General features: G+C 36.1%; 1 protein-coding gene across 1 annotated transcript in view; it reads right to left on the bottom strand.

Moving 5' to 3' along the window:
- The window catches only part of ATP8A2 (ATPase phospholipid transporting 8A2), a 702,047-nt gene extending 675,335 nt beyond the window's left edge, over window positions 1-26,712 (bottom strand). The window contains exon 1 of the mRNA XM_031960776.1: window positions 26,108-26,712. Within this exon, the coding sequence (XP_031816636.1) occupies window positions 26,108-26,183 (76 nt within the window). The 5' untranslated portion in view covers window positions 26,184-26,712. The remainder of the gene's footprint in view (window positions 1-26,107) is intronic.
- Window positions 26,713-27,961: the final 1,249 nt, after the last annotated feature.

Raw genomic sequence — 27,961 nt, 5'->3', positions numbered from 1 at the left:
TGGCTTAAAATGCCTCCATTTGCCATAGAACATAATTAAATTTTAGGTCAACTACTGTCCTAACAATCACAAATTTTCAATCAGTAGTTTCTAAAAGAATGAAGTTTTATCATATCTCTAAATCAAAGCTCATTGTCTTTTTCAACAAACCTTTACTGACTCATTACCAACTTTCCACTTAGTATTGATACACCATGATTCTCCCAAAGTCATTTCTTTGAGATTACTTTCTATTTCTCTCCTCTAGTACTCAAATATAATTTAATGCTAAGTCTCACAATTTCTTTCTCATTATTTCTTAGATCCCTCTGCCTCTATTATTGTTGCTATTCAGGTGTTTTACAACTATATCTGACCCTTCATGACCCCATTTGGGGTTTTCTTGGCAAGGATATTGGACTGCTTTGCCATTTCTTAGTCCAATTCATTTTATAGATGGGGAAACTGAGGCAAACAGGGTTAAATTACTTGCCCAGGGTTACACAGCTGGTAAGCATTGGAGGACAAAGATGAGAATTCCTGACTTTGGGTCCATGGACTACCTAGCTGCCCTAGATGGTTACCTTTTTATAACAATAGTATTACTTTGTCCCAGGTACTAATCTTCAATCAATCTCAGCAAGCATTGGCATCTGCCATATTCCAAACACAGTCTTAATTATTTCATGTCTGCACTGACATACAACCAACAGCTCCCAGTTTAGCCTTTCTACTTCCAATGTCTCTATCAATCCTTCCCACCTCTCACTACTGGCTAATCTTTAATATAGGAGCCAGAACATGTTCCCCTAGTGTCTATGAATTACAATATTTTTCCTCATTAGAAATATTACCTGAAATCTGTATTCTTAAGTTTTGGGTTGAGTCAATATTTTATTTCTGTCAGACTCAAAATGTCCTCTTTAGAGCAGCTAGGTAATGCAGTGGATAGAGCACCAGCTCTGAAGTCAGGAGGACCTGAGTTCAAATCTGACCTCAGACACTTAACACTTCTTAGCTATGTGACCCTGAGCAAGTCACTTAACCCCAATTGCCTCAGCAAAAAAAAAAAAAAAAAAAAAAAAAAAAAAAAAAAAAAAAAAAAAAAAAGTCCTCTTAATATTTTTTCGTTTTGGTCTATATGTGTATTTTTTTTCCTTTCTCATTGTTTTCCCCTTTTTGATATACCTGTATTTTCAATGTGTGATTATCTTCCATTATGGCTTTTAGCCATGTTTCCTCCCTCATTCTCTTTGCATAATCTTACTATTTTTCTTTATACATAATAAAGGAGACAAAAGGACTTCCAGGGGACACGATCATTTTCTTCATGTTTCTGAAAGACTTTCATGTGAAAGAGGAATTGAATTTGTTCTTTCTATAAGTTCCCTGGGGGAAAGTAGTAATTCATTTCTGCCTATATTCTGAGTGTCTGACATATAGTAAATGCCTAATAAATACATAGTGGTGGTGGTGCACTTTTGGTTCTCTTTTCTGTTTTAAGAAATAACCAATTATCCTTTTCCCACTTAAGTATAGTCGGCTCTTGGTGTTCCACCTCTATTCCTGACAAATTGCATTATTTATCATCCTCTTTACCTCATTTGTGTCTCATTCTGGCACAAAACAAGCATTGTAAAGCCAGAAGTGATATTACCTATTACTAATTTTGTATTAACTTTAGTAACCTTTACATTTTAGAAATAAAGCAGAAAAGGCTGAAACAGCTAAGGTGAGTTGTCCAAAGTTATGCAGGTAATTTATGAAAGGATTTGTTTTCTGACTCCAAATCTCTTGTTCTAAACCAGAGTTTCTTAAACCTTTTTCATTTGCCACCCCTTTTCACCCAAGAAATTTTTATATGACCTGGGTATATAGTTATTTAAGTAGGTATATAAATGAAACATTTACTGATAATAAATCATTATTTTGTGACCCCCCCCCACATTCAGTTATGAGACTACATAAGGAGTCACAAACCACAGTTTAAGAAGCTAAGTAACCGAACTTCCTTTCCTTCTCTACATTGATTAAAATATTCATTTTAAAAGCACATCTAATCATAAAAGAGAAGAAAGGACCCACATGTGCAAAAATGTTTGTAGTAGTCCTTTTTGTAGTGTAAGGAACTGGAAATTGAGTGGATTCCCATTAGTTAGGGAATGTCTGAATAAGTTATGGTATATGAATGCAATGAAATATTATTATTCTCTAAGAAATGATGAACAGGCTGATTTCCAAAAAACCTGAAAAAACTAACATGAACTAACATTAAGTGAAGTGAACAGAAGCAAGAGAACATTGTACAGCATAATAGTTATAAGATTATGTGATGATGAACTTAGCTCTTTTCAACACTGAAGTGATTCAAGGCAAGTCCAACAGACTTGTGATGGAAAGTCCTGTTCACATCTAGAGGGAAAACTGTGGAGACTGAATGTGGATCAAAGCATAATATTTTCATCTTTTTCAGTTGTTGTTGTTTGTTTGTTTTTTCTTTCTTGTGTTTTTTTCCTTTTGCTCTGATTACTTTTGTGCTGTATAACAAATATGAAAATATATTTAGAAGAATTATACATGTTTAGCCTATATTAAATTGTTTATTGTCTTGGACGGGGAGAGGGGTCAAGGAGAGGGAGAAAAATTTGGAAAGATTTTGCAAAGATGACTGTTGAAAACTATCTTTTCATGTTTTGGAGAAAATAAAATACTATTACAATATATTTTTAAAAGCACATCTAAGATTGAGCTTTTAAGAAAGCTGCTACAAGTAAGATTCATATTTTGAATTTTGAATGCAATTATGAAAATCTTGTTTCAGTGATACAAACATACATGCTCTTAAGTACTGGACATTGTAATCCATTAATATGCAAAACTTAGTGCCATCAAGAATTCACTCATGCTGAATGGTCAACATGGAGAGCATTAAACATTTTGGTTAGTCACAGAATTAGAAATTCTTAAAAATCATCTGCTGTAATCACTATCTGAAGCATCTCCTCTACATCTTTGAACACTAGTAATTCAATTTTGATGACTTCCAGTGACATGGAGGTTATTCTTAAGGCTGTCCACCTCATTTTTAAACATTTAGAAATTCTTCCTTATGTTATGCAAAAAATCTGTCTCCTTACTAGTATCTCTCTACAACTCTGACTTGAAAGCCAAGTGGAGCAAATCTGATGCCTCTTCTATTTGAATGATTCAAATGATTGAAGGCAGCTTTTATGGTCAATCTATCCTCCTGTAATATGGGTTTGAGAACTGAAAGAGATCTAAGGATTTATGATTCAGAGGGATAAACATTCCCTTTTCAGCCCAAAGAATGACTTGTGTCCACTATAATCTTTGAGCAAAAAGCTAGAATATTGTTATACAACTTCTGTGTTCTTAAAAAGATAAATAACAATCGATGAAAGACAGAACAGCAATGAAGTTCAGCCTGTCCAAAAACAAGATGAGCTGGAAAAATTCAGTAGCAAGAGATTAATATTCCATTTGGCCATTTTCTACATACACATATGCTCTTTATTGCCTTTATTTCCACTGGGAGGCCTATTTGAGAAAGTTATAAATTATAGAATAAATATAGACTTAGAAGAATTTCTGAAATATGTTGTTTAAAAGAATAGGTCAAAGCTAATTACTGACTGGCCTCTGGGGGAAAAAAAGCTGTTGCTAAAATGTCCTATTCACTTTTTAGTGCTGAGAATATATGAGCCACTCAGTTTTTACCAGCTGTTGTACCTAAGTTTTGCTTCACATGCTCAATGCCCTCATTAAGTTGTTTAAAATTTGCTGGTATAATGAATTCTGTAGATATTCTCTGTGTCTCTGCCTACCCCCTTAACTTCTATGGTATTGATGCCAGTTGTTTTACTCAAGACTTAAAGAGCTAATTGTGCTACAGATGAATTAGAGATTCACTATAATTTTCACATTCAGTAAGAGAGAGTCAATGTTAGATCTTAGATCAATTAACAAGCATTTCTTAATCATTACTATATGACAAGCTTTATGCTAAATGCTGGAAATAAGAAAGGCAAAAACATCCTTTCTAATAAATATTTATTACTAGATTTACCTAAATTCTAAACTATTCACCCATTTAGTGACCTTACACATAGCACTATAGAGGATAGACTACCAAGTGTGGACTGATCTTCCTGAATTCTAATTTGGCCTCAGACATGTAGTAGCTGTATGACCCTGGGCAAGTCATTTAATACCATTTGCCTCAGCTTCTTCATCTGTAAAATGTGCTACAGAAGGAAATGGTAAGCCATTTCAGTAACTTTGCTAAGAAAATCTCAGATTCACAAACAGACAAGGCTGAAACAATTGAACAAAACAACTTTAAACAAGTCACTTCATTTCCAGACTTAGTTTCCTCATCAGTAAAATGAAGGAAAAAGATTTTTCTATTGATTGTTTCAATGCTAATATGCTATGATTATAAGACCATTGTTTATTCACCATTCATATAACAACTACAGAATATTATTATAATATTAATTATATTTTAGTACCTGTATTCAAGGACTGTTAAATTTAGAAGGAGATAGCAAAGAAAATAGAGATACCATACATAATGTGTTTAGTACAGCCTATATTATGTACTAATATAAATGTCATTTATCATTGTTATCATTACAAAGCTTCAATGGGTCATGAAAAATTAAGAAAGGGGGGGGAGAATTGGGAACTATTGCTGAAGTTGGCAAGGAAAAGGAGATGGAGAAAAAGAGAAAAGGGGACTGAGGAGTGTTTTAGGGGATACCCATTTTTAGTATATAGGAAATGGAAGATGATCTAAAGGAAAAAAAGATTGAGAAGAAGCAGTAGTTTGATACAATATTTTCTGTAGAAAAGTACAGACTGAAGCTAGATACAGGAGGAAATTGTATGGTAAGGAAGTAGATATTGAATATAGAATAATTATTCCTTTGGAAAAATTGGCAGTGAACTGAAAGAAAAAGAATAGTAACCTGAAGTGTATCATGATAAGAAAAAAATACATGGGATATTATAGACCTGAGCATATTTGTAGGGAAAGAGGAAGAAACCAGTTGGGGAAAAGAGTTGCATAAGAGAAAGGAGACAACTGATGAGGAAAAAGTCTTGAAGAAGAAAGGAGAAAAATGGATTCCATATCTCATTCCTTACTGCCTCAGATGAAAGAATTAGCCTTAAGAAGGACAGAAGACATCTTTTCTTTTGAGACATAAGAGAAGGAAAGGTGAAGAAAAGTGTTGAGACAATAAGAAAAATGTTAATAAACAGAATAAGTAGATGATCCTGAAGTAGATCTCAGTTCAGTGTGCCAGAAGTGCAAGGCAAAGTCATATGTGAGTTAGATTAGGGGCTTAATGATTGAGGATTAAAGGAAATATTTGAAATAAAGTCAGTAGAAAATATGATGGGAAGTAAATAGATCAAGAAAAAATAGTGAGTTACAGTAAAGGCCAAAAACACTGAGTTGAAATGACCATAGCAAATGATCATAGCAATATGTGGTAGGTGAGTCAGGAGGAAAGATAAAACAGATGTTGGAGTTGACCTCAGGTTGGGGAGTCAAATAGTGGGATAACTGACACCACAGAAGCAGCTGAAATAAAAACTTTCAAGCTTAATCAGGTTAATTTAACAGACCACTAGTGGCTGTGTGGAAGCTTATTGGGAAGCCAGAAGAATGAACTTCTTCTTTTTACTTATGAAGAAACTAAGGTCTGGATTAAGTTTAAAGTTGTTAGTAGGCATTGTTGAATGCCAATGCCATTAGGACTATTAACATTTGATAGGAGGGCATTAGCTTAAGTTTGAGGTGAAATTCATTGACAAGCAAGAGTAAGGAAGACTCAAAGGAAGACCAAGGGAGAGTTTTAAATGAGGATAATCATGTGGTTAAAAAGATTTGGGCAGATGGTTGATCCTGTGGTGAGCTAAAGATCACTCTCAAATAGTTTTACACTGCTCTTCTCTTTCAAGGTAAATTTACTCTTTTAGAATATCAGTATTTCATGTAGCACCAGGAAGAGGCAGCTTACTAGAAAGCACCCTGGACAGTGGTTTGATCACCCTAGTTGTCCATATAATTAGATTCAGTAATAACATTTAAAAGGCTCATTATGGCTTTTGTTCTAGGATCCTCAGAACAAGTTACTGATGTGACAGCATCTAAAAAAAAAAAGAAAGAAATAGAGAGAAAGAAACATAGAAAGAGAAAGAAATATAGAGAAAGAGAAAGAAAAATAGAGAAAGACAGAAAGAAAGAAAGAAAGAAAGAAAGAAAGAATGAACTTGAGAGAAAAAAGTGTCAGATCTCACTCAAAAGTTAATATGTTAATTACTTGTATTTTGGATAATTTGTATAGGACCAGCAGAGATAATATTTGTCAAGTCTACTACATGACCCATAGTAAATGCTTAAGAAATATTTGTTCTTTTTTCCTTCTCCCTCTAAGAATTTCACAATCTCATTGGAGACAATGTCTACCTCTAAATATATCATATGTGAAATATATGTCATATTATGAAATGAAAATGATGTAAACTGAGATCTTTTGGGGAAAAATGATAGAACCTTGGGGGGACCCCAGATACTCCCAAACCCTGCGAAAAGTATACCTTCCCAGACAAGCCCTTCCTAAGTTAAGTGGCTTTATTCAATCAGAGATCTTGGTCAAATCACTCTCATTGAAAATGAGATCTTTTGGGGGTGGCCCAGATCCCCCTCAGAGGGTTCCCAGATTTTGAAAAAAGCAAAGGAACTCCAAGTTGAGTGATTTTATTCAATTGGAGATCTCTGCCTGATGATCCATTATTGATTAGCCCAGACAGCTCCTAGCCCCAGGCCAATATTCACCCACATAACCAGGGGTCTGTTAATACACCTTTGCCAAATTCCTAATTAGGAATTTTGCCTGCTAAGAGAGTCTCCTTCTTAGTGAACAATAAACTTCCCTTTTGCCATACAGACTTTTTGGGTTTGTGAATTCTTTCTTATTGGACCTGCGCCTTCCAGAGGGGATTCCCTACCCCAATTCTTGTACCTCTTCCCTACCAATTATGTTCTTTCTTCAACAACAATTAGTGGAGATGATAAGAATTTGGCAGTGAGATATGTTGACAAATGGCTCAAAATTCAGTAATCAAGATACATACTCTTAAAATTGGAAGGAGCTCAAGAGGCCATCTAGTCTATCTCTTACCCCAATCATGAAGAATTTTGTCTACAACATTCCTGAGAATAGATCATTTGGCCTTACTTACTCTTTCAATCAAGCCACTGCATTTTGACAAGTCTAATTGGTAAGGAGTTTTGTTAGGTTTTTTCTCCTTGTGATCAAATAAGATTGCATGTTGAAAATGTTTCATATTCTTAAAACACTATATAAAATTCATCTCTTATTATATGGAATCAGAAATCTATTATCAATACCATTTATCACTGGCACTAGTTACACCTACTGAGGCAGAAATTCTCAACCTTTTCTGACTCTGAAGCCAGCTCTGAATCCACTACCAAGCTGTCCCTTATCCCTATTGAATTTCACCTTAAATTCGCCCATTGTTCTAGCCTTCCAGTTCTTCCATCCAATATGTTATTTATCACTCCAAAGTTTTCATCATTTGCAATTTGCTAAATATGTCTTGTTTACTTCTATCTAAGTCAGATAAGAGAATAACATCAAAGACATGATCCCATGGCATTCTGGCAGAAGTCTCCCACCACTATAGCTCTGATCAACACTCTAAGTCTCATTCTTCTATTTAATATCCAAAATTCTAGGAAGCAATATAATGTCACTCCTGATTAGGAGTAAGAGATAAGAAACAAGGGGAAAATTTATAAACTGATGTAGAAAAACACAAACCCAGAGAAAACACCAAGAGGAGACTGCTACACTTGCAGAGAAATTACTATAAACCAGGGACAGGGATAGATATGGGTGGACAGTCCTGCTTAGTAGTCCTTAATGTTGAAAAACAGATATACTCTTTTTCCAGACTAGATGTCAGAATGACTGTATGGCTATTATTTTGGTCCATCCTGCTGCCACTGCTATATAAACCAACAAGGGAAGTATTTTTTGCACATTGTGCCATTTGCCCTATCTCTGCGGTTACTTCTGATGCTTATGGAGAAAAACCACAGTGCAGAACAGTGAGCTCATTTTTATTTTTAACCCATCTTAATGGTTGTTAACATTTGTTCTATGTACTTCCACTGGCTTAAATGGATGTAAATAACAATTTGTACCTAGTGTGGTATTGAACATTGTTTATTTTTAGTGAACATAAAGATTCAGGAAGGAAAGGTAGAGACCCAGCTTTGATGATTCCACATCCTACCAGAAATGATTGGAAGCTTTTTAAAGAATAATTTTAATCTAATGCATTTGTCTGGACAAGCACCTTGGTGAGGGGAAGGTTTAAGACAAAAGATATGTCCCTAAAGCACAATAAATCAATAATTAAATAAGCAAAGCCATTAGCCAGAATGATTATTAACCACCTTCATAATAGAAGGTGGTAAGCACTAAGGCTGGAAGTACTTTAATACAAAGTGATAGCTGGGGAGTGGTGACTCACATTTATAATACCTGCTATGGGGAGGCTGAGGCTGGTGGATTGTTTGAACTTGGAAGTTCTAAACTGCATTGAGCTAAAGCCAGTCAGGTAACTGAGCTAAGTCTAGCAGACCCTGAGAATTTGGGGACTATCAAACTGATTAAGGAGGGACAAGCTGGATCAAGTCAGAAATAGAGTAGGTCACAAAGCTTCCATACTAAATAGCAATGAGATCATTGCACTTCCAACATTGGAGAAAAAAGAAGGAAGGAAGGAAGGGAGGGAAGAAAGGGAATGTAAGAAGGAAAGGAGGAAGGAGGAGAAGGTAAAGAAAGGGAAGGGAAGGGAAGGAAAAGCAAAGAAAAAATATCAGTTGATAAACTTCTGAAACCTCCATGTATAGTTAGTATGTTCTTTGGCTGGCTCTTTTGTTCAATTAAACAAATATTTATCAACTATGTAATGTGTACAAAAGGCTATGCCAGTTACTGAGATACAAAGTTTAGATAAGACAGTCATTTCCTTATGGAGCTTACAAGTCTACATTTGTCATTTTCCAAAATTGTTTAATGAGAGTGAATGATATTCTGAATTACATGTTTCTTTGTTCTTTACAGAGTATCTATCATAGTATACTTCCTTGCATGTAGAAGGTACTTCATACATATTTGTTAATGAATAAATAAATGTAAATTCCATCAAGTTATGCCTCTAGTAAGGTCTCATTATACAAAGACCAAGACAAGGGAAATTTTGAAATAAATAGGGCTTTCTTTAGTGATAAAATCATTAGAATGATAGTAGAAAAGCATAAGACTTTTTAAATTTCTGAAAATGATGGTAACAATAATTTAATGCTTTCACATGTCATCTAACCTTCATGCAGAAAATACTTCTAAACCATTGCCTGTGACATATGCATAAATCAACTTGTTCAGTATCAATGTTTGACAGAGGTCATCATCAGTCAGTCAGTTAATATCTTATTATCTCAAGAAAGATGACATAAAAATAGGAGAAATGAGGAATAAAACTTACTTTCTCCCTTCCCATGGAAGGGCATAAATACAAATTAAATGTGTTAGTCAATATATGTGAACTATGAAGAGACACACTGTCTAGGAAGCAAAAACCTGGGTTCTAGCTCTGACTCTTCTACCAAATGTAACCTTGAGCAAATAAATTGAACTTTCTAGACTTTATTTTCCTTATCCATATAATGACAAGGTTGGTCTTTAAAGCTCTTCCAACTAACTATAATGCTAAAAATCACATGATAATTTGTTTTTGTTTCTTTTCATTTTCAATAGTATTTATTTTTCCAATTACATGTAAAGATAGTTTTCAGCATTCATTTTTGTAAGATTCTGAATTCCAAATTTTTTCTTTCTCCTTTTCTTCCTTACCCCTCCTCAAGACAGCAAACTATCTGATTTAAACATGTGTGGTTCTTTTAAACAAACTTCCATATTTGTTATGTTGTACAAGAAGAGTTAGACCAAAAGGGATAAATCACAAGAAAGAAAAAACAAACAACAACAATGACAACCACAAAAGGTTAAAACAGTATGCTTTGATTGGCATTCAGTCTCCATAATTCTCTCTTTGGATGTGGATGGCATTTTCCCTCTCAAATCTATTGGAATTGTCTTGGATCATTGTACTGCTGAGAAGAGCTAATTACAGTTGATCATTACATAATTTTACTATGACTGTGTATAATATTCTCCTGGGTCTGCTCATTTCACTCAGCAACACTTCATATAAGCCTTTCCTGGCTTTTCTAAATCCACCTGCTCATCATTTCTTATAGAACAATAATATTTCATTTCAACCATTCCCCAATTGATAAGCATTCAATTTCCAATTTCTTGCCACTATAGAAAGAGCAACTACAAACATTTTTTTTGCACTTGTGGTCTTTTCCCCTCTTGTATGATCTCTTTTGAGATATAGGACCAGTAGTGACACTGCTGCATTGAAGTATACATACAATGTTACAGCCCTTTGGGCATAGTTCTAAATTGTTCTCCAGAATGGTTGGATCATTTCACAACTCCACCAACAATGCATGTGTCCCAGTTTCCTCACATCTTGTATGGCATTTATCATGATCTTTTCCTGTAATTTTAGCTAATCTGATATCACCTGGCATTTTTAAAAACCTTCATTCATGGGGATGGAGCCAAGATAGCAAAGAGCACACACGACTTTCTGTGACCTCTAATCTTCTTTCAAACCAACAGCAGATTAAGCCTCTAAACTGACTTTGGAGTCAAAGAACTCACAAATATTTGGAGTACAAGATATTCCCAGAAGAATATGCCTTAGAAGAATTTCGGAACAGGTCAACTGGGTAGCAAGACTGTCTTTTGGGCCCAGACTGCAATATAGGGAGACTCTGGCAAGGACCTGGGGCAGGGAGTCAGAGAGTTGCAGCTTCCACACACCTGAGAATCTTCTGTGAGCCTCTTAGGCTACTCTGTCCTGGTTACAAGCAGGTGGTTTAGCACATATGCTACAAAAGGCAAATTGTAAACCACTGAGGCCCAGAAGAATGCCAGACCTAGCCACAATTATCCAGCACTGGGATTCAATCAGCAGAACTGCCACAGAGCAAATTAAAGCAGATGTCACTCCTTTGCATTGAACAGATCTCAATCCTTTAAAAAATGAGTAAAAAAAAAACCAAAAAGAACTCTCACCATAGACAAGTTTTTTGGAGAGAACAGACCTCAAATCATGATGCAATAAATTCCTAAAGGGAAAGCTACTCCAGATGAAACCCCAAAGGGAGATATGAGCTGGTCCCCATTTCACAAGGCTTTCTTGGAAGATTGGATAAAGGATCTTAAAAAAGAGTTATAAGAAAAATGGGTAAAGGAAATGAAATCATTGCAAGAAGGAATGGAAAAAGCATATAATGCCCTCCAAAATAGATAAGAAAAAGACACCAATTCACTGAAAAACAAAATTTGCAAAATGGAAAAAATGCAATGGACAAAACAATTCAATTGGCCAATTACAAAAGGAGCTAAAAAAGATAATTGAAGAAAATAATATACTAAAAATTAGAATTGAACAAATGGAAGTAAATGACTCAATAAGACTTCAAGAATCAATCAAACAAAAATAAAAAATGAAAAAATAGAAGAAAATATGAAATATCTCCTAGGAAAAACAACTGACCTGGAAAATAGATCTAAGAGAGAAAATCTAAGGATTATTGGACTTCCTGAAAGCCATCATGGGAAAAAAGAACCCAGACATTATCTTATAGGAAATCATAAAGGAAAACTACCCTAACATCTTAGTATCAGGGGTAAAATAGCCATTGAAAGAATTCACAGACCACTTCCTGAGACCCCAAAATTAAATCCCCAAGAAATATTGTGGCTAAATTTCAGAACTATCATACCAAGGAAAAGATATTGCAAGCAGTCAGAAAGAAAAAAATTTAAATACCAAGGAACCACAATTATGATTACCCACTTTCCACCTTAAAGGCTCAAAGGGGCTAGAATTCAATGTTTTGAAAGGCAAAGGAACTTGGATTATGGCCAAGAATAAGCTATCCAGCTAAAATGAGCATTATCTTTCAGGGAAGAAGATGGAAATTCAATGATATAGGTGAATTTCACCTATTTCTAATGAAAAGACCAGAAATGAACAAAAAATTTGATCTCCAAACATAGAGCTCAAAAGAAAGATAAAAAGGTAAAAAGGAAAGAACTCAAGAACTATATTTCTGTTATGGGTATACTTAGAGAGTGTGGGTATAATTTGATTTTATTATGATAATGTGAAAAAGAAACTAGAGGTATAAAGGGGATCATACTGGAAAAAGAGGAAAAAGAAGATAAATTAAAAGGGAAATCCCTTGCCACAAAGAGGAAAAGAAGACCTATTATAAATGAGGGAAAGAAGGTAGGAGGATAAACATTGTATAAATCTTACTTTCATCAGATTTGGCTCAAAGAGAGAATATCAGACATATTTGGTTTCACAAAGAAACTTGTCTCACCCTATATAGGAGGGGGAAGTGAAAAAGAAAGGGAAAGACTAATAGAAGGGAAAACAGAAGTATTAGGGGAAAGGTGTAAAAAGGGGGGAGGGGCTCTAAAGGGGAAGGGCTGGTTGAGGGAGCTAGTCATCAAAAGCAAAATACTGGGGAGGAGGAAAGGAAGGATAGGAAAGAGAAAAGTATAATGTAGGGTAAATAAGATGCCAGGAAATATAGAATTAGTTATTTTTAACTGGGAATGTGAATGGGATGAACTCTCCCATAAAATGGAAGAACTCTCCCATAAAACAGAAGCAAATAGCAGATTGGATTAAAAGCCAGTATTCTACAATATGCTATTTATTTTTATCTTTTAATACCTTTTTATTTAGAAGTTATATGCATGGGTAATTTTATAGCATACAATATGTTGTTTAAAGGAAACACATTTAAAGCATAGTGATACATACAGAGTGAAGGTAAAGGGCTGCAGCGGAATCTACTATGCTTCAGGTGAAGTAAAAAAAATCAGGGGTTGCAATCCTGATCTCAGATCAAGTAAAAGCAAAGAGAGATCTAATTAAAAGAGATAAGGGAAGAAACAATATTTTACTAAAGTGTACCATAGATAATAAAGAATATCAATACTAAGCATATATGCACCAAGTGGTATAGCATCCAAATTCCTAGAGGAGACTTAAGAGAGATGCAAGAAGAAATAGACAGCAAAACTATAGTAGTGGGGATCTCAACCTTGCTCTCTCAGAACTAGATAAATCAAAGCATAAAATAAATAAGAAAAAAGTTAAGGAGGTAAACAAATGTTAGAAAAGTTAGGTATGATAGATCTTTGGAGAAAATTGAATGGAGACAGAAAGGAGCTTACTTTTTTCTCAGCAGTTCATGGGACTTATACAAAAATTGACTATATGTTAGGACATAAAGCTCTCAAAATCAAATGCAGAAAGGCAGAAATAGTAAATTCATTTTTTTTCCGATCATGATGCAATAAAAATCACATGTAATATAAGGCCAGGAAGAAAGAGACCAAAAATTAATTGAAAATTAAATAATCTAACCCTAAAGAATGAATGGGTAAAACAGCAAATCATAGACACAATCAATAATTGTATCCAAGAGAATGACAATAATGAGACAATATACCAAAATTTGTGGGATGCGGCCAAAGTGGTAATAAGGGGAAATTTTAAATCTCTAGATGCTTACTTGCATAAAATAGAGAAAGAGAAGATTAATGAATTGGACTTACAACTAAAAAAAGCTAAAAAAAAGAACAAATTAAAACCCCCCAACTAAATACCAAATTTGAAATTTTAAAAATAAAAGGGGAGATTAATAAAATTGAAAATAAGAAAAATACTAAATTAATAAGTAAAACTAAGAGTTGGTTTTATGAAAATATCAAAAAAAAATAAACTTTAGTTAATTTGATTAGAAAAAGGAAATAAGAAAATCAAACTGTTAGTCTCAAAATGAAAAGGGACAAATTTCCACCAATGAAAGGGAAATAAGAACAATAATTAGGAGTTATTTTGCCCAACTATATGTCAATAAATTTGATAATCTAAATAAAATGGAGGAATAGCTACAAAATATAGATTACCCAGGTTAACAGAAGAGGAAATAAATTATTTAAATAGTCCCATTAAAAAAAAAAATAGAACAAGCTATTAATGAACTCCCTAAGAAAAAATCTCCAGGGCCAGATGGGTTTACATATGAATTCTACCAAACATTCAAAGAACAATTAATTCCAGTACTATATAAATTATTTGAAAAAATAAGGAAAGAAGAAGTCCTACCAAATTCCTTTTATGATACAGATATGTTCTTGATAGCTAAACCAGTTAGGGTGAAAACAGAGAAAAAAAATTATAGACCAATTTCCTTAATGAATATTGATGAAATATTAACAATGAAATTATAGAAAGTCATCCCCAGGATAATATACTATGACCAAATAGGGTTGATATCAGGAATGCAGGGCTGGAACAATTATTAGGAAAACTATTAGCATAATCAACTATATCAATGCCCAAAACTAAAAAAAAAAAATATGATTATCTCAATAGATGCATAAAAAGCATTTGATAAAATCCAACACCCATTCCTATTAAAGACCCTAGAGAGTATAGGAATAAATGGAATTTTCCTTAAAATGATCAGTAGCATGTATTTAAAACCATCAGCAAGCATCATATGTAATGGGGACAAACTAAAACCATTCTCAATAAGATCAGAAGTGAAACAAAGCTGCCCATTATCACTATTACTATCCAATATTATATTAGATATGTTAGCTTTGGCAATAAAAGAAGAAAAAGAGATTAAAAGAATTAGAGTAGGTAATGAGGAAACCAAATTATCACTCTTTGCAGATGATATGATGGTATACTTAGATAACCCTAGAGAATCAGCCAAAAAACTATTAAAAACAATTCACAATTTTAGCAAAGTTGCAGGATATACAATAAATCCACATAAATCATCAGCATTTTTATATATTACCAGCAAAGTCCAGCAGCAAGAAGCAGCAAAAGAAATTCCATTCAAAATAACTGTTGATAGAATAAAATATTTGGGAATCTGCCTGCTAAGGGAAAGTCAGGAACTATATGAACACAACTACAAAACACTTTCCACACAAATATAGTCAGATCTAATCAATTGGAAAAATATCAAGTGTTCATGGGTAGGCCAAGTAAATATAATAAAAATGACAATACTACCTAAATTAATCTACTTATTTAGTGCCATATTAATCAAACTCCCAAGAAATTATTTTACAGCTCTAGAAAAAATTAGTAACAAAGTTCATATGAAAGAACAAAAGGTCAAGAATTCAAGGGGATTGATGAAAAAAAATGCTAATAAAGGTGGCCTAGCTATGCCAGACTTAAAACTATATTATAAAGCAGTAGTCATCAAAACCATTTGGTACTGGTTAAGAAACAGAGTAGTCGATCAGTGGAATAGGTTAGGATCACAGGACAAAATGGTCAATAACTATAGCACTCTAGTGTTTGACAAACCCAAAGACCCCAGTTATTTGACAAAAGCTGCTGGGAAAATTGGAAACTAGTGTGGAAGAAATCAGGGCTCAATCCACACCTAACATCACATACCAAGATAAGATCTAAATAGGTTCATGATTTAGACAAAATGATATTATAAGCAAATTAGAAGAACATAGGATAGTTTACCTCTCAGATCTGTGGAGAAGGAAGGAATTTGTGTCCAAAGAACTAGAGATCATGATTGAATACCAGATAGAGAATTTTGATTATATTAAGTTAAAAAGGTTTTGTACAAACAAAACTAATGCAGACAAGATCAGAAGGGAAGAAATAAATTGGGAAATCATTTTTACATTTAAGGGTTCTGATAAAGACCTCATTTCTAAAATATATGAAGAATTGACTCAAATTTATAAGACTTCAATCCATTCTCCAATTAATAAATGGTCAAAGGATATGAACAGACAATTTTCAGATGAAGAAGTCAAAACCATTTCTAATCATATTAGAAGGTGTTCTAAATCACTGTTGATCAGAGAAATGCAAATTAAGATAACTCTGAGATACCACCACACACCTCTCAGATTGGCTAAGATGACAGGAAAAGACAATGACAAATGTTGGAGGGGATGTGGGAAATCTAGATCACTAGTACATTACTGGTGGAATTGTATATGTATCCAACCATTCTGGAGAGCAGTTTGGAACTATGCTCAAAAAGTTATCGAACTGTGAATCCTTTGACCCAGGAGTGTTTCTATTGGGCTTATATCCCAAAAAGATCTTAAAGAAGGGAAAGGGACCCATATGTACAAAAATATTTGTGGCAGGTCTCTGTGTAGTGGCAAGAAACTTGAAACTGAGTGGATGCCCATCAGTTGGAGAATGGCTGAATAAGTTATGGTATATAAGTGTTATGGAACATTATTGTTCTATAAGAAACAATCAGCAGGAGGATTTCAGGGAGGCCCGGAAAGAATAACATGTAACTAAGCTAAGTGAAATGAGCAAAACCAGGAGATAATTGTACACGGTAACAGTATTACACAATGATCAATTCTGATGAATGTGACTTTTTCCAATAGTGAGATGATTGAGGCCAGTTCCAATGATCTTGTGATGAAGAGAGCCATCTACACTCAGAGAGAGGACTGTGGGAAGTGAATGTGGATCACAACATAACATTCTCTCTCTTCAATAAACAAACAAACAAAATAAATAAAAACCTCATTCACCCTATCAAATAAGACCTCATTTCTTACTTCACTGAGGAAATTAGGAAATTAAGGCTATTCATCTAACCCCCATGCAGAAAATACTTCTACACCATTGCCTGTGACAGATGCATAAATCAACTTGTTCAGTGTCAATATTTAACAGAAGTCATCATCAATTAGTCAATTAATATCTTAGTACCTCAAGAAAGATGATATAAAAACTGGAGGAATGAAGAATAAAATCTGCTTTCTCCCTTCCCAGGGAAGGGCATAAATACAAATTAAATAGATTAGTCAATATATGTGAACTTTGAAGAGACACAATGTCCAAACAAAAACTTGGGTTCTAGCTCTGACTCTTCTACCAAATATGACTTCCTTTATGATCCCTTTACTTCTTATCTCATCTCAAAATACGTTGACATCATCACTGCCCCCTGCTTCCTCCTTTTTTCTAGTCCCTGATAAAAAGAACTTTTCTCCTTACCAAAGATGAATTCCTTTATAAGTGCTCTTGATCCTTTCCTCTCATCTCTTCTTCAGAATCTTTCCCTTTCTCGCTCTCTTTTAAAGTATTTTCCCCCTACATCTACTAGTTCTTTCTGTTTCTCAATTATGCCCAAGTCTTTCTTATCCTTAAAAAAATCTTCACTAGACCCTATCTTTCCTTCAACATATTGTTCTATATCTCTCCTCCTTTCCTCAGTCAAACTCCCAGACAAAAGCTTTTACTCTTATTACCTCTAATCTCCTTTGCACTCTTCCTTTGCAATCTAGCTTCCAATCTCATCATTCCAATGAAACTACTTTCTTCAAATAGCCAATAATATAATTATCAAATTTGACAGAATATCCAAGATTGTTGGACTTCATCTTTTTTAATCTTTCTGATACATTTGATGTTTTGATCACCCTCTTCTCCTAGATACCATTTCCTCTCTAGGTTTTCATTATATCTCTGATTCTTCTACTACTTGTTTAGTTGATCCTTAATTTCCTTTGCTATTGCATTCCCTAAATGTGGGTTCCCTAAGACTCTATCCTGGGCTCTCATTTCTCTAGATATACTTTCTTGATGACTTCATCAGCACCAATGGGGGTTAATTTTTATTTTGATGCAAATAATTCATGGTTTTATTACAGAGTCAGTTTTTTCCTGAGACCCAGTGACATATCACCAACCACCTATTGATATTTCAAAACTGATATTATAGAGACTTCTCAAAACTCAACATATTTAAGAAAGACTTTATTAACTTTCCCACTAAATCCGCCCCTCTTCCAAGCTTCCCTATTTTTGTCAAATGTACCAGCATTCTTCTAGTCTTCCAAGTTTATAACCTTAATATTATTGACTCTTTACTCTCCTTCCCTCTGTATATCTTAGCTGTTGCCAAATCTTGTCATTTAAAGTTGTCAAGACATCAAGCATTTATTATGTACTGACTATTTGCCAGGCATTGTGCTAATTACTGAAAATGTAAATAAAAATTAAAAAAAGAATTCCTGCTCTCAAGGCTTGCATTATAAAGGGGAAGACAGCATATGAGCGATTTTGTACAAATAAGATATATGTAGGGTAAAGTGCAGATAATTTCAAAGAGAAGGCACTAAGGATACAGGAAAAGACCTTTTACAAAAGGTGGGACTTTAGTTATTTGAAAGAATCCAGGGACCAGAAGGCAGAGATGGAGAGGGAGAGAGTTATAGATATGAGGACAGTCAGTAAAAACATTAAGAGTTGGGAGATGATATGTTCTGTAACAGGTGGCTAATATTGCCCAATCTTTGAATACATGGTGGGGGAGGGAGTGGAGTAGAGTATGGTGTAAGAAATCTGGAAGGGTAGAAAAGATCCAAGTTATGAAGAGCTTTAAAAGTGGAACAGAGAAATTTGGATTTTATAGTTGATCTAAGAGGTAGCAGGGAGTCACTGGAGTAGATAAATGGAGCAGTAATGTGGTCATACTTGTACATTAGGAAGATTTAACAGCTGAGTTGAAAATGGATTATAGTGTGGAAAGACATGAGGCAGGGGCACCAACCAGCAGTCTATTGCAATAGTTCAGGTCTGAGGTGATCTGAACTTATGTTAGGGTCAAAAGAAAGAAGTTTGAAGGTAGAAACCATAGGACTTGGCAACTGATTGGACATAGAGAAAGTAAAAGGAAAAGGTGAGGAATCAAGAAGATACTAAGGTTACATGCCTGAGTGACTAGAAGGATGATGATATCTTTGACTTTAAATAGAGAAATCTGGAGGAGGAGAGTGTGGATAATGAATTCCATTTCAAACATGTTAAGCTTAAGAGAGCTATAAGAAATCTAGCTTAAGATGTGTAGTAGGTAATTGGAATTGAAATATTGATGATCAGGACAGAGATTAAGGCTGGGCAAATCTAACAGTTATCTGTTTAGGAATGATAACTGAATCTATGAGAGCTGATAAGATCATCCTGCAAAATAGTATATGAGAAGAAGAGAAGATAAGGATAAAGCTTTGGAGACACCAAGTTAGCAGTTAGCAGTGATGATCAGGATGAAGATCCAGCAAAGGAAACTGATATGGAGCAGTTAGAGAAGTAGGAGGAGAACCTGGAAAGAATAGTCACATGCTAAAAAGAAAGTATCAAGGAGAAGGAGTGATTGTCACAGTCAAAGGCTGTGGAGAGATCAAGAAGAATGAGTGCAGAGGGCTGTAGATAGTGGGGGAATTCTGGGTAAGGTATAAGACCCTTCAGCCCAGAGGAAACCTGCTGACAATATCTGGTTTGGCTCCCCATGTCCCTTTAGTGACCACCTCCCTTTCTGAGAAGTCAGGGAGGGCGTGACCACCTGTGTTCTACTTGAAGCAAGGGATACTTTCATCAGGGTCCTCATAGTTAGCACTTACTCAGTGTGATTGATGAGATAATGGTTTTCTAGTTTGCACATACTTAGTGTGCTATAATGATGTAATCATACTGAGGTATTTAAAGGCTGAGAGGACTTGAAATGACACACACAGACACTCCATCCTTGACCAACCTTGTGGCTCTCCTGCCTATTTCACTCCACTAAGATCAAGGCTGGTCCCGAGATCCTCCAGAAAGTTAGTCAATGCTTTATTCTCTTTACATAGTTGCTTCTCAGAAAATATTTCTTTCTCCCCAAAGGATGGCTAAATGACAAGTAGTATGGTCCACTTGCCTTCTAAACTACTCCTTTCCAAAGTCCATCTTTGCTACTTCTTAGTAAGGAAGGCTATCAACTCTTTCTTTCCTCAATGGAATAAAATGATTGATAGATAAATTGGCACATAAGATAGTTAGTCTGGTCATTACATTTTGGCACCTGAACAGGGACCTCCAGAAGGACACTACAAATGAGGACTGAGAAAATATTAGATTTGTCAACTAAAAGACCATTGAGAACTTTGGGGTGGGGGGAGTTTCAATTGAATGAGTTTGGAAGCCAGACTGTAGAGAGATTAAAAAAAAAAAGAAAGATGAAAGAAAGAATTTACGAACATGGAAGTGGAACTTGTGATTGATGACAAGATCAAAGGATATAATTATCTCTGTGTGTAGCTGGGGTAGGGTAGTAATTGATTTCTGCTTGTATTTACCTATGGCAAATGGCTTTCTTAAAGAGTTTAGTAACAAAAGAAAGAAAAGATGTGGAACCATAACTATCAGGAATAGATGAATCAAGTGAGGGATTTTTAAGGATGGAGAAGACATGGGGGCATGTTTGTAGGCAGTGAAGAAGCAGCCACTAGATGGAGACAAATAGAAAAATAAGTGAGAAAATGGGGATGATAGGAAAATCAACAGAAAAATAAGATGGAAGGGGTTCATTTTGATATGTTGGGGATGGTTTTCATCTCGACAAGGAGAAAAGAGCTGATAGTGAAAGAAGGCATCTGAGTGATGAAAGATGAGGACAGGATGGTTTCAGCAAATGGCATTAACTTTAGGGTATATTATGAGGCAAGATTCTTACTGATAAGAGAGGGACAGGAATAGCCATAGGAGGCTTGAGGGATGATCTGGAAATTCACCTGAGGAAAAGATTTTGAAAAGCTGCTGTGATAGGTAGTGAGTTAGTGAGGTGCAAGAGGATTGCCTTATAAGCAGCAAGGACTCAGCTGAGATTACATAACATACATTTGGAATGGAGCTAGTCAACTGGTTTTAAGATTTTCTTCAGCTTTGTTCAGCCCCATTTAAGTAAAAGTAAAGGCAGTCTATGCTTGAGGCTTGCTAGGGCAAGATCTTCAATAGGAAAAGGGACAAGGACCTCAAGAGAATAAGACAGTTTAGAATTGAATTGATTCAACAACCAGTCAAAAAAAAAAAAAAAGATGGGAGAAGATGCACAGGAGTGATGAATAGGGAAAGAACTGAGGAGCAGAGGGATTGGATATCAGGAAGAAGATGAAGAGCAGAGTGTGGAGTTGCAAAACAAAGGAAAAGACAGAATAACAGATTGGAATCAGATAAAAGAATTTCAGAGTTTATGAACATGGAAGTGGAAGTTGTGATTGATGACAAGATCAAAGGATACAATTATCTCTTTGTGTAGCTGAGGTAGGGTAGAAAAGTAGTTGATTTCTGTATCTCTTGCATCAGACCCCTCTCTACTACTCATATAGCCATCATATTACCTACCTCACATTTGGACAATTACAAGGACAATTAAAGTATTCCCAGCTTTAAAACTTTCCTCTCCAATCTATCCTTCACAAAGCTACCAAAATAAATTTTCTTCAGCACAGTCCTGAAAATATCATTCCATTCTCCATAAATTTCAGTGGTTTTATCTTGCCTCTAAGATGAATATAATCTCCTTTGGCTTTAAAGCATTTTGAGCAATTGAGAGCAATTTAAATCAATTAAAGCAATTGAGATCCAAACTTTCCATTCTCATTATACATTACTCCCCTTCTCTGTAGTCTATTGTCTAGCCAAACTGAACTTCTCTGTATTCCTAACAGATACTATTCTATCCCCAGTTTCCCTTTTTTCATCAGCTATCATTAATTTTTGGAAGACACTTTCTTTTCATTGAAACTCCCACTTCTTTCAAGACACAAATCAAGCACGATTTTTCACCCTAAATGCTGATAGACTTTTCCTCTATCTTATTTTTAACTATTTTGCATTTATTTTATAATAAATCTGCCAACCTTCATTCTATAATGATAATATCTATGAAGATATTGTTCAACCAAGATACAAGATATTTGAATGAGAGAAAGATAGAAAAGGTGTGCAAAAATTCTTGAACTTTGTTAATATCACAAAAAGGTGACTAAGAAAACATCTACTGATTTGTATGACTATTCTCCCATTTATATGAAATCTTTATGAGTATAATCTTTATGTGAATTGAGGTCATCCTGGGTAAGGGAATCCATAAAAGACAAGTAGGCTTTTGAAAGTAATATTCAACAGTGGCCCACATTTTTGCCACTGATTATCAATTCTATCATTAATATTCTTCTGTGACTCCTTGATTCTATTATTTCCCTCTTTTCCCCATTATAATTAGATGGAAAACTATCTGCAAGTTAAACTTTATTTCTTAATGTTTTCTGAGAAGCGCACACACACACACACACACACACACACACACACATATATAATAAGTATGCAGGGTACATTCTACAATTGAAACAACACAGAAGGACAAGGCAATTGGTGGAGTCCTTAGCATATACTGTTGGATTCCAAATCTCCCACACAGACTTTGAATGTAGAAAGAGAAGGGAAATGACAACAGATATGTAAAGCTCTCTGCCATTGAGCTCAGGAGCCAGCAAGACCTAATCATTTCACCCTTCTCAGTGAAGATGGGGCTTCACAGATGATGATGATGATGATGATGATGATGATGATGATGATGATGATTTTGCTAACAAGTACATAGCAAGGCACTTTACATGAATTATGCAGAACAGTCCTGTGAAGTAGGTGCTATTATTATTATTCCCATTTTACAAATAAACTGAGGTTAGTATACCTGTCTAGAATCGTATATTTCCTAGGTGTCGGAAGCAAAATTCAAACTGAGATCTTTCTGATTCTAGTCATAGTTTTCTAGCCCTGACTGAAATTCTTGGTGAGCCCCATGAACTTTCAAGAAGTGAAAGAGACAAACATAGGAGAGATCCAATGCAATAGAAGCTCTTTATGGAACTTGAGAAGGGCTGAGAGTAACTAGCCCTTTGGCCAGTCAGTAAACAAGTATTTAGTAAATGCTTACTTCATGCCAGCCATTGTACCAAGTACTGGGGTTACAAAGAAAGGCACCATTGACCCTGTTCTCAAGAAGCTCATATTCTAATGGGGGGAAGGGGGATGGTCTCTCAGGCTAATAGCCTAAACTCTGTCCACAGAAAGAATGTAAAGGACTTTTCAGATTTCACATCTCCATGCCTATTTTAAATATGAATTATTGTTTTCTTACACCCTGGGCTGTAAATGGAAGATGAGATGTTGACCCCTGTGACTTGAATCTTGGCTGAGAAGACTCTGGCTGGGGTGGAATTGGGGATACAGAAAGTCACCAACTCTTTACAGGGATGAACCAGGGATTGAATAGAATGTCAGAATTATATTGATGCTAATAATGCATTTATCTTTTATTACCATTTTACTTAATCCAATTAAACTAAGTACTAAAATAATGATTCTTTGCACAGATGGATGTCTGTGATGGAGAAAGGCTAAGCAAGTAAGAGTTACAAGTTGATTTGACTGGAGGTCACCCTCCCTCCCTTCCCCCCCCAAATACACACACCCCTAAATGAACATCAGAACTCAGCATTGGAGACACAATTTAGGGGATGAAGCAGTGGATTAATGCCCTCAGGATCTTGATTGAGAGATGGAGGGCCCAAATACATCATTCCCTTTTGGTTATATATATATATATATATATATACACACACACACACACACACCACACACACACACACATATACATGTATACATATGTATCAGAGAACTAAGTAATCAAGCAACCCAGTATATAATTTTGCAGCTAGCGCCAGTCTAAGAATGCTTTTTTTTTTTTAAACTATAGAAACATCGCTCATGTTTCAGAAGAGTTTTAGCTGACAAATAGTTTATACATTGAATTCATAGTATTATCAGCTTCTCTAAATAAATCCAAATAAGAGTATTTGCTCAAGCAATGAACTTCCCAAATCATAGAAGTCCTGCTCTTTTTAAAAAGCAATTTGTGCTATTGATCTACACCACTATAATGCAAAGAATTGTTGGTAAGAGAAATAACTATTAAATATCTATTAATAAAAATCTTACAATTGCCTTTAACAAGAATAAATTGCTAGTTAACTGAAAACAAGTTAACTGAGTTTTGACTTTTTATTATATCTAGAGTGATATACTAATAGCATAAAAATATATAACAACCTCAGTTATTGGAAGTATAAAAATTAACCCCATTTAAACTGAATATAAAGAGTCAGAGATACTCAGCTTTAATGGTTCCATATTCCCTTGTAAATGTTTAAATATTTTCTCAGTTTATCATTATTTGAGAGAAGTCCACAACTCAAGTACCACCATTCTTTTCAAATGTACCTGTTTTTTTCTTATAAAAAAGTCTTGTTTTACTTTTCCCACCATATTGGAAAAAAAATAAATTATGAACACTGAAAAAGTCTAAATCTCAAATAGTTTATTAAATATTAAGGGAACTTCTAAGTTTGAAGGCTTTGATACCTAAGACAAAGATCTTTAGTAGTAGTATTAGCAGAGGGCAGTTCACATTCATGATATTCAATATCTGAAGTATGAAAGTCAATTATATTTAGATGTCCCTCTTCTCTATAAAAAGCCTGGAATCAAAAGGACTAACAGCTTCCAAATGTAAACAAGGGGCCTCCTTCTTCATTAGGCTTCAGGAAATTCTTAGTAATAGATGAATGTTTAAGTCCCTGAGTGAAGGTCACATTTCCATTTTCATCACATTAAAATTGAGATTACCCAAGATCACAAGGAGCAGAGTAACCCATCATGCTTATCCACACAGGACACCAAAGAAAGAACTTCTTAATAACTAATAAAATAAACAAAAGCAAAGTATATGCTTTCAGAGGTGTACAATATCAGGAATGATGAATTTAAAGCACTAACATTTATCTCTAGATTGTGATTGTAAACAATATTCATAACAATAAGAATAAGTCACTTATTCGGTTCTTGATCATACACAAAACATTTCACTTCAAGGTAGGTCATACATATATTATCAGAGGAGAAGAAACCGAGACTAGGAAAGATCAATTGACTTGCCCAAGATCACATTGCTACTGTATCTGAGCCCAAACTCCTCAGGTTTTCACTTCAAGACCACTGTTTTTTCCATAATATCACAATAGCTTGAATCGCCGGAGGTTGCACGTATTTACAATGTGTACAATATGAAGACGTGGTGTTTGGGGTGTGTTTTAGTTGTCCTATCAGATTTAGGGGTTAACTATCTGTGCTCTATTTGAGGAACTGTTTTTTGTGTGTTTTCGGACTGAGAGAACTGGATCTACCCATAAACATCTTCAACTCTTAACCTCTCCCTCACCAAGACACTGTACAAATAAAAACAACAAACAAAAACCCTGGGAGAACCCAAAGGCTCCACGTGCAGCCTGCGGACAGCACCGGTTTCGGCTTGCCGATTGCAAGCACCCTGACCTCAGGAGCCTGGACATCCTTCGCTCTCTGAGGGCAAAACACCGCACTGACTTTTAAAGAGCGCGTACAAATACATACAGGCAACGAACCCCACCGTTATTCCCCGCTCCCTCTTTCCCCCACCAGTCTTTGCCCAGCTTGGGAAGTAGAGGCAAAAAAGATTGGTTTTAATCAGGCTCATTTCCCCCAGTCACTGCCCCCTCCTCCTTCCACCACCATTAATGAGGAAGCTGCGATTATCCTAAGCCTTCGGAGTAAAGGAAGGCATGAATATCTTTTAAACATACGGCGGACCTTTGGTCTGCTTAACCAAATAACAACCGCCCAGGACCAAGATGTCCAGGGGAGGGGCAAGGGTGTGTCAGATTACAGCCTGGAATTGGAGGCCCAGTCCCGCCCACCCATCCCGGCTGGCTGGCTGCGTGCGCTCCTCCGGTGCAGCCCCCTCCCCTGGCTCGGCTCTGCCGGCTGGTCCTTCCTTCTCATTTCTCCTCCCCTCCTCTCCCAATCCGGCTCTGCAATCTCCTCCCCGCCCCCCGCCCCCCGCCCCCGGTCCCCTACCCTGGACTCCATCATTTTCTTACTCTACCTGCTGACGAATGGATCTTCGATTTCCTCCGCAGAGACATCTTCAAAGCTTTGTCCAGGCCCGAAGTGTTCGGCATCTTGCTCTGGGACAGGATCGGCCGGCGGCCCGGATGGCATGCAGGGGCTGGAGGAGGAAAACGGCCGCGCTGCCTGCTGCTGCTGCTGCTGCGGGGGCTGCGGCTGAGACTGAAGGGTCGGACTCCTGGCCATGGGCTTGCGCCGGGACTGGCTGGGCTGCTGCAGCTCCCAATGCAGCTCCTGCGGCCGCCCGCCCCGCTGCGGCTACTGCGGACTCGGCTGGCCTCTGCGCAGCGGGCGGGGGTGGGGAGCGGTTCTGGCAGCGGGGAGCGGCTCTGGCGGCGCTTAGCTCCCAACCTTCCGCCAGAGCTGGGGGGAAGGAAAGAAGAGGGGAGGAAAGCAGGAAGGACGATGAGAAGAGGCTGGGAAACTGAGCCGGAGCAAGCTGTAGGGGCCAAATGTTTCCTTTGGTGCCGGTCTCGGGGGCCCGGATGGGTGGGCCTGGGGACATGGACTTTGGGTGTGGACTTTGCCAAAGCTTTGGAGAGCTTAGTTTCACACCCCCAGATACACACGTCCCCAGCATCTATATGTCATACTGTCTGTCTGTCTCCCTGCCTGTCTGCCAGCCAATCTTATTGTCTGCCTGTCTGTCTTAGTATCTTTCTGCCGGCTTTTGTCTGCCTACCTGGCAATGCCTTTCTGCTTGTCTGTCTCTCTTCTATCTGTCCATCTTTCTATCTGTCTAATTTATGGTCTTTTTGTCAGGCTGTCTCCCGTACCCGTTGTCTTCCTGCTTGCCTTGTTATCCGCCTGTTTGTATATTTTTGTCTTTATTCAGTATGACAGAATGTCCCTCAACTCTTTATTCATTCCTTTCTTCGATACACATGTATAATTTGCCTGAGTCATTTGGGTGGATTTTCTGATAGTAATCTTTGTGTGAACTCTGGAAGTTTTGGTATGTGTTCCTAATATACCTATGTTCTTGGTAAACCTGGAAGTCACATGGTTCTCCAGCTTTCCTCACTGAAAGCTCAGCTTCATTGCACTCCATTTCTCCTATTGCAGGAGCTGTTTTGTTTTTTTGTCTTTATGGTCTAAAGTATAAGGATTGTTGGTTGTCTCCACAGATAGGCCTCCGTGCATTAATGAAAAGGCTGAATTTCAAAAGGAATGTTCAGAATAAGACAAATTAATATCTTGTGCCTGAGTGTTAGAACCTTATCCAGTAAAAGTCTTAAGTCAATAAGTAAAACCCACATTGTTTCATGCTATTATGATATTGTTAATTTACATCCATCAAGCCTCAGTGACCTTCAGAACAAAGCACAAAAGAAAAAATAAAAGGATAAGCCTTCTCATCAGTCCCCTCTTCCCATATCTAGACTGACAAACAAGAAACAGGAAAAAAGAAAACAAAACTATGCTCCCACAAGAAGTCCCTTGTGCTGCTATGAAAGATGAAAACCTAAGTATTATAGATCCCAATAGAGTTTGGTAACTGTTCTTTGTATTATCATTCACCCTGCAAGAATTTTTTTTTCTTTCTTGATATCCAGTGAAAATATTTACTATTTTAATTAAAGCATGTAGAACCATAAGCTGTTGGATTTAGAAAGAAATTAAAGGTCATCTTGTTTGTACAATCCCTTTGATATTTGAGGAAACTGAGGCCAAAAATTTGAAGTGACTTACACAATTAGGAATGTAATCACTGGCAGAACCATAATTAGAACCCTAGGCTTCCCAATGCAGTAAATTTTCCCTTAATACCACCTTGCTTCTATTATTTAATATTGTTCAGTCTTTTAGGGCTGCAGAGCTTCATCCCCAT

The sequence above is a fragment of the Sarcophilus harrisii genome, chromosome 3 (genome assembly GCF_902635505.1).
Source record: "Sarcophilus harrisii chromosome 3, mSarHar1.11, whole genome shotgun sequence".
Taxonomy (NCBI): domain Eukaryota; kingdom Metazoa; phylum Chordata; class Mammalia; order Dasyuromorphia; family Dasyuridae; genus Sarcophilus; species Sarcophilus harrisii.
This window is presented reverse-complemented; position numbering and strand designations above follow the sequence as displayed.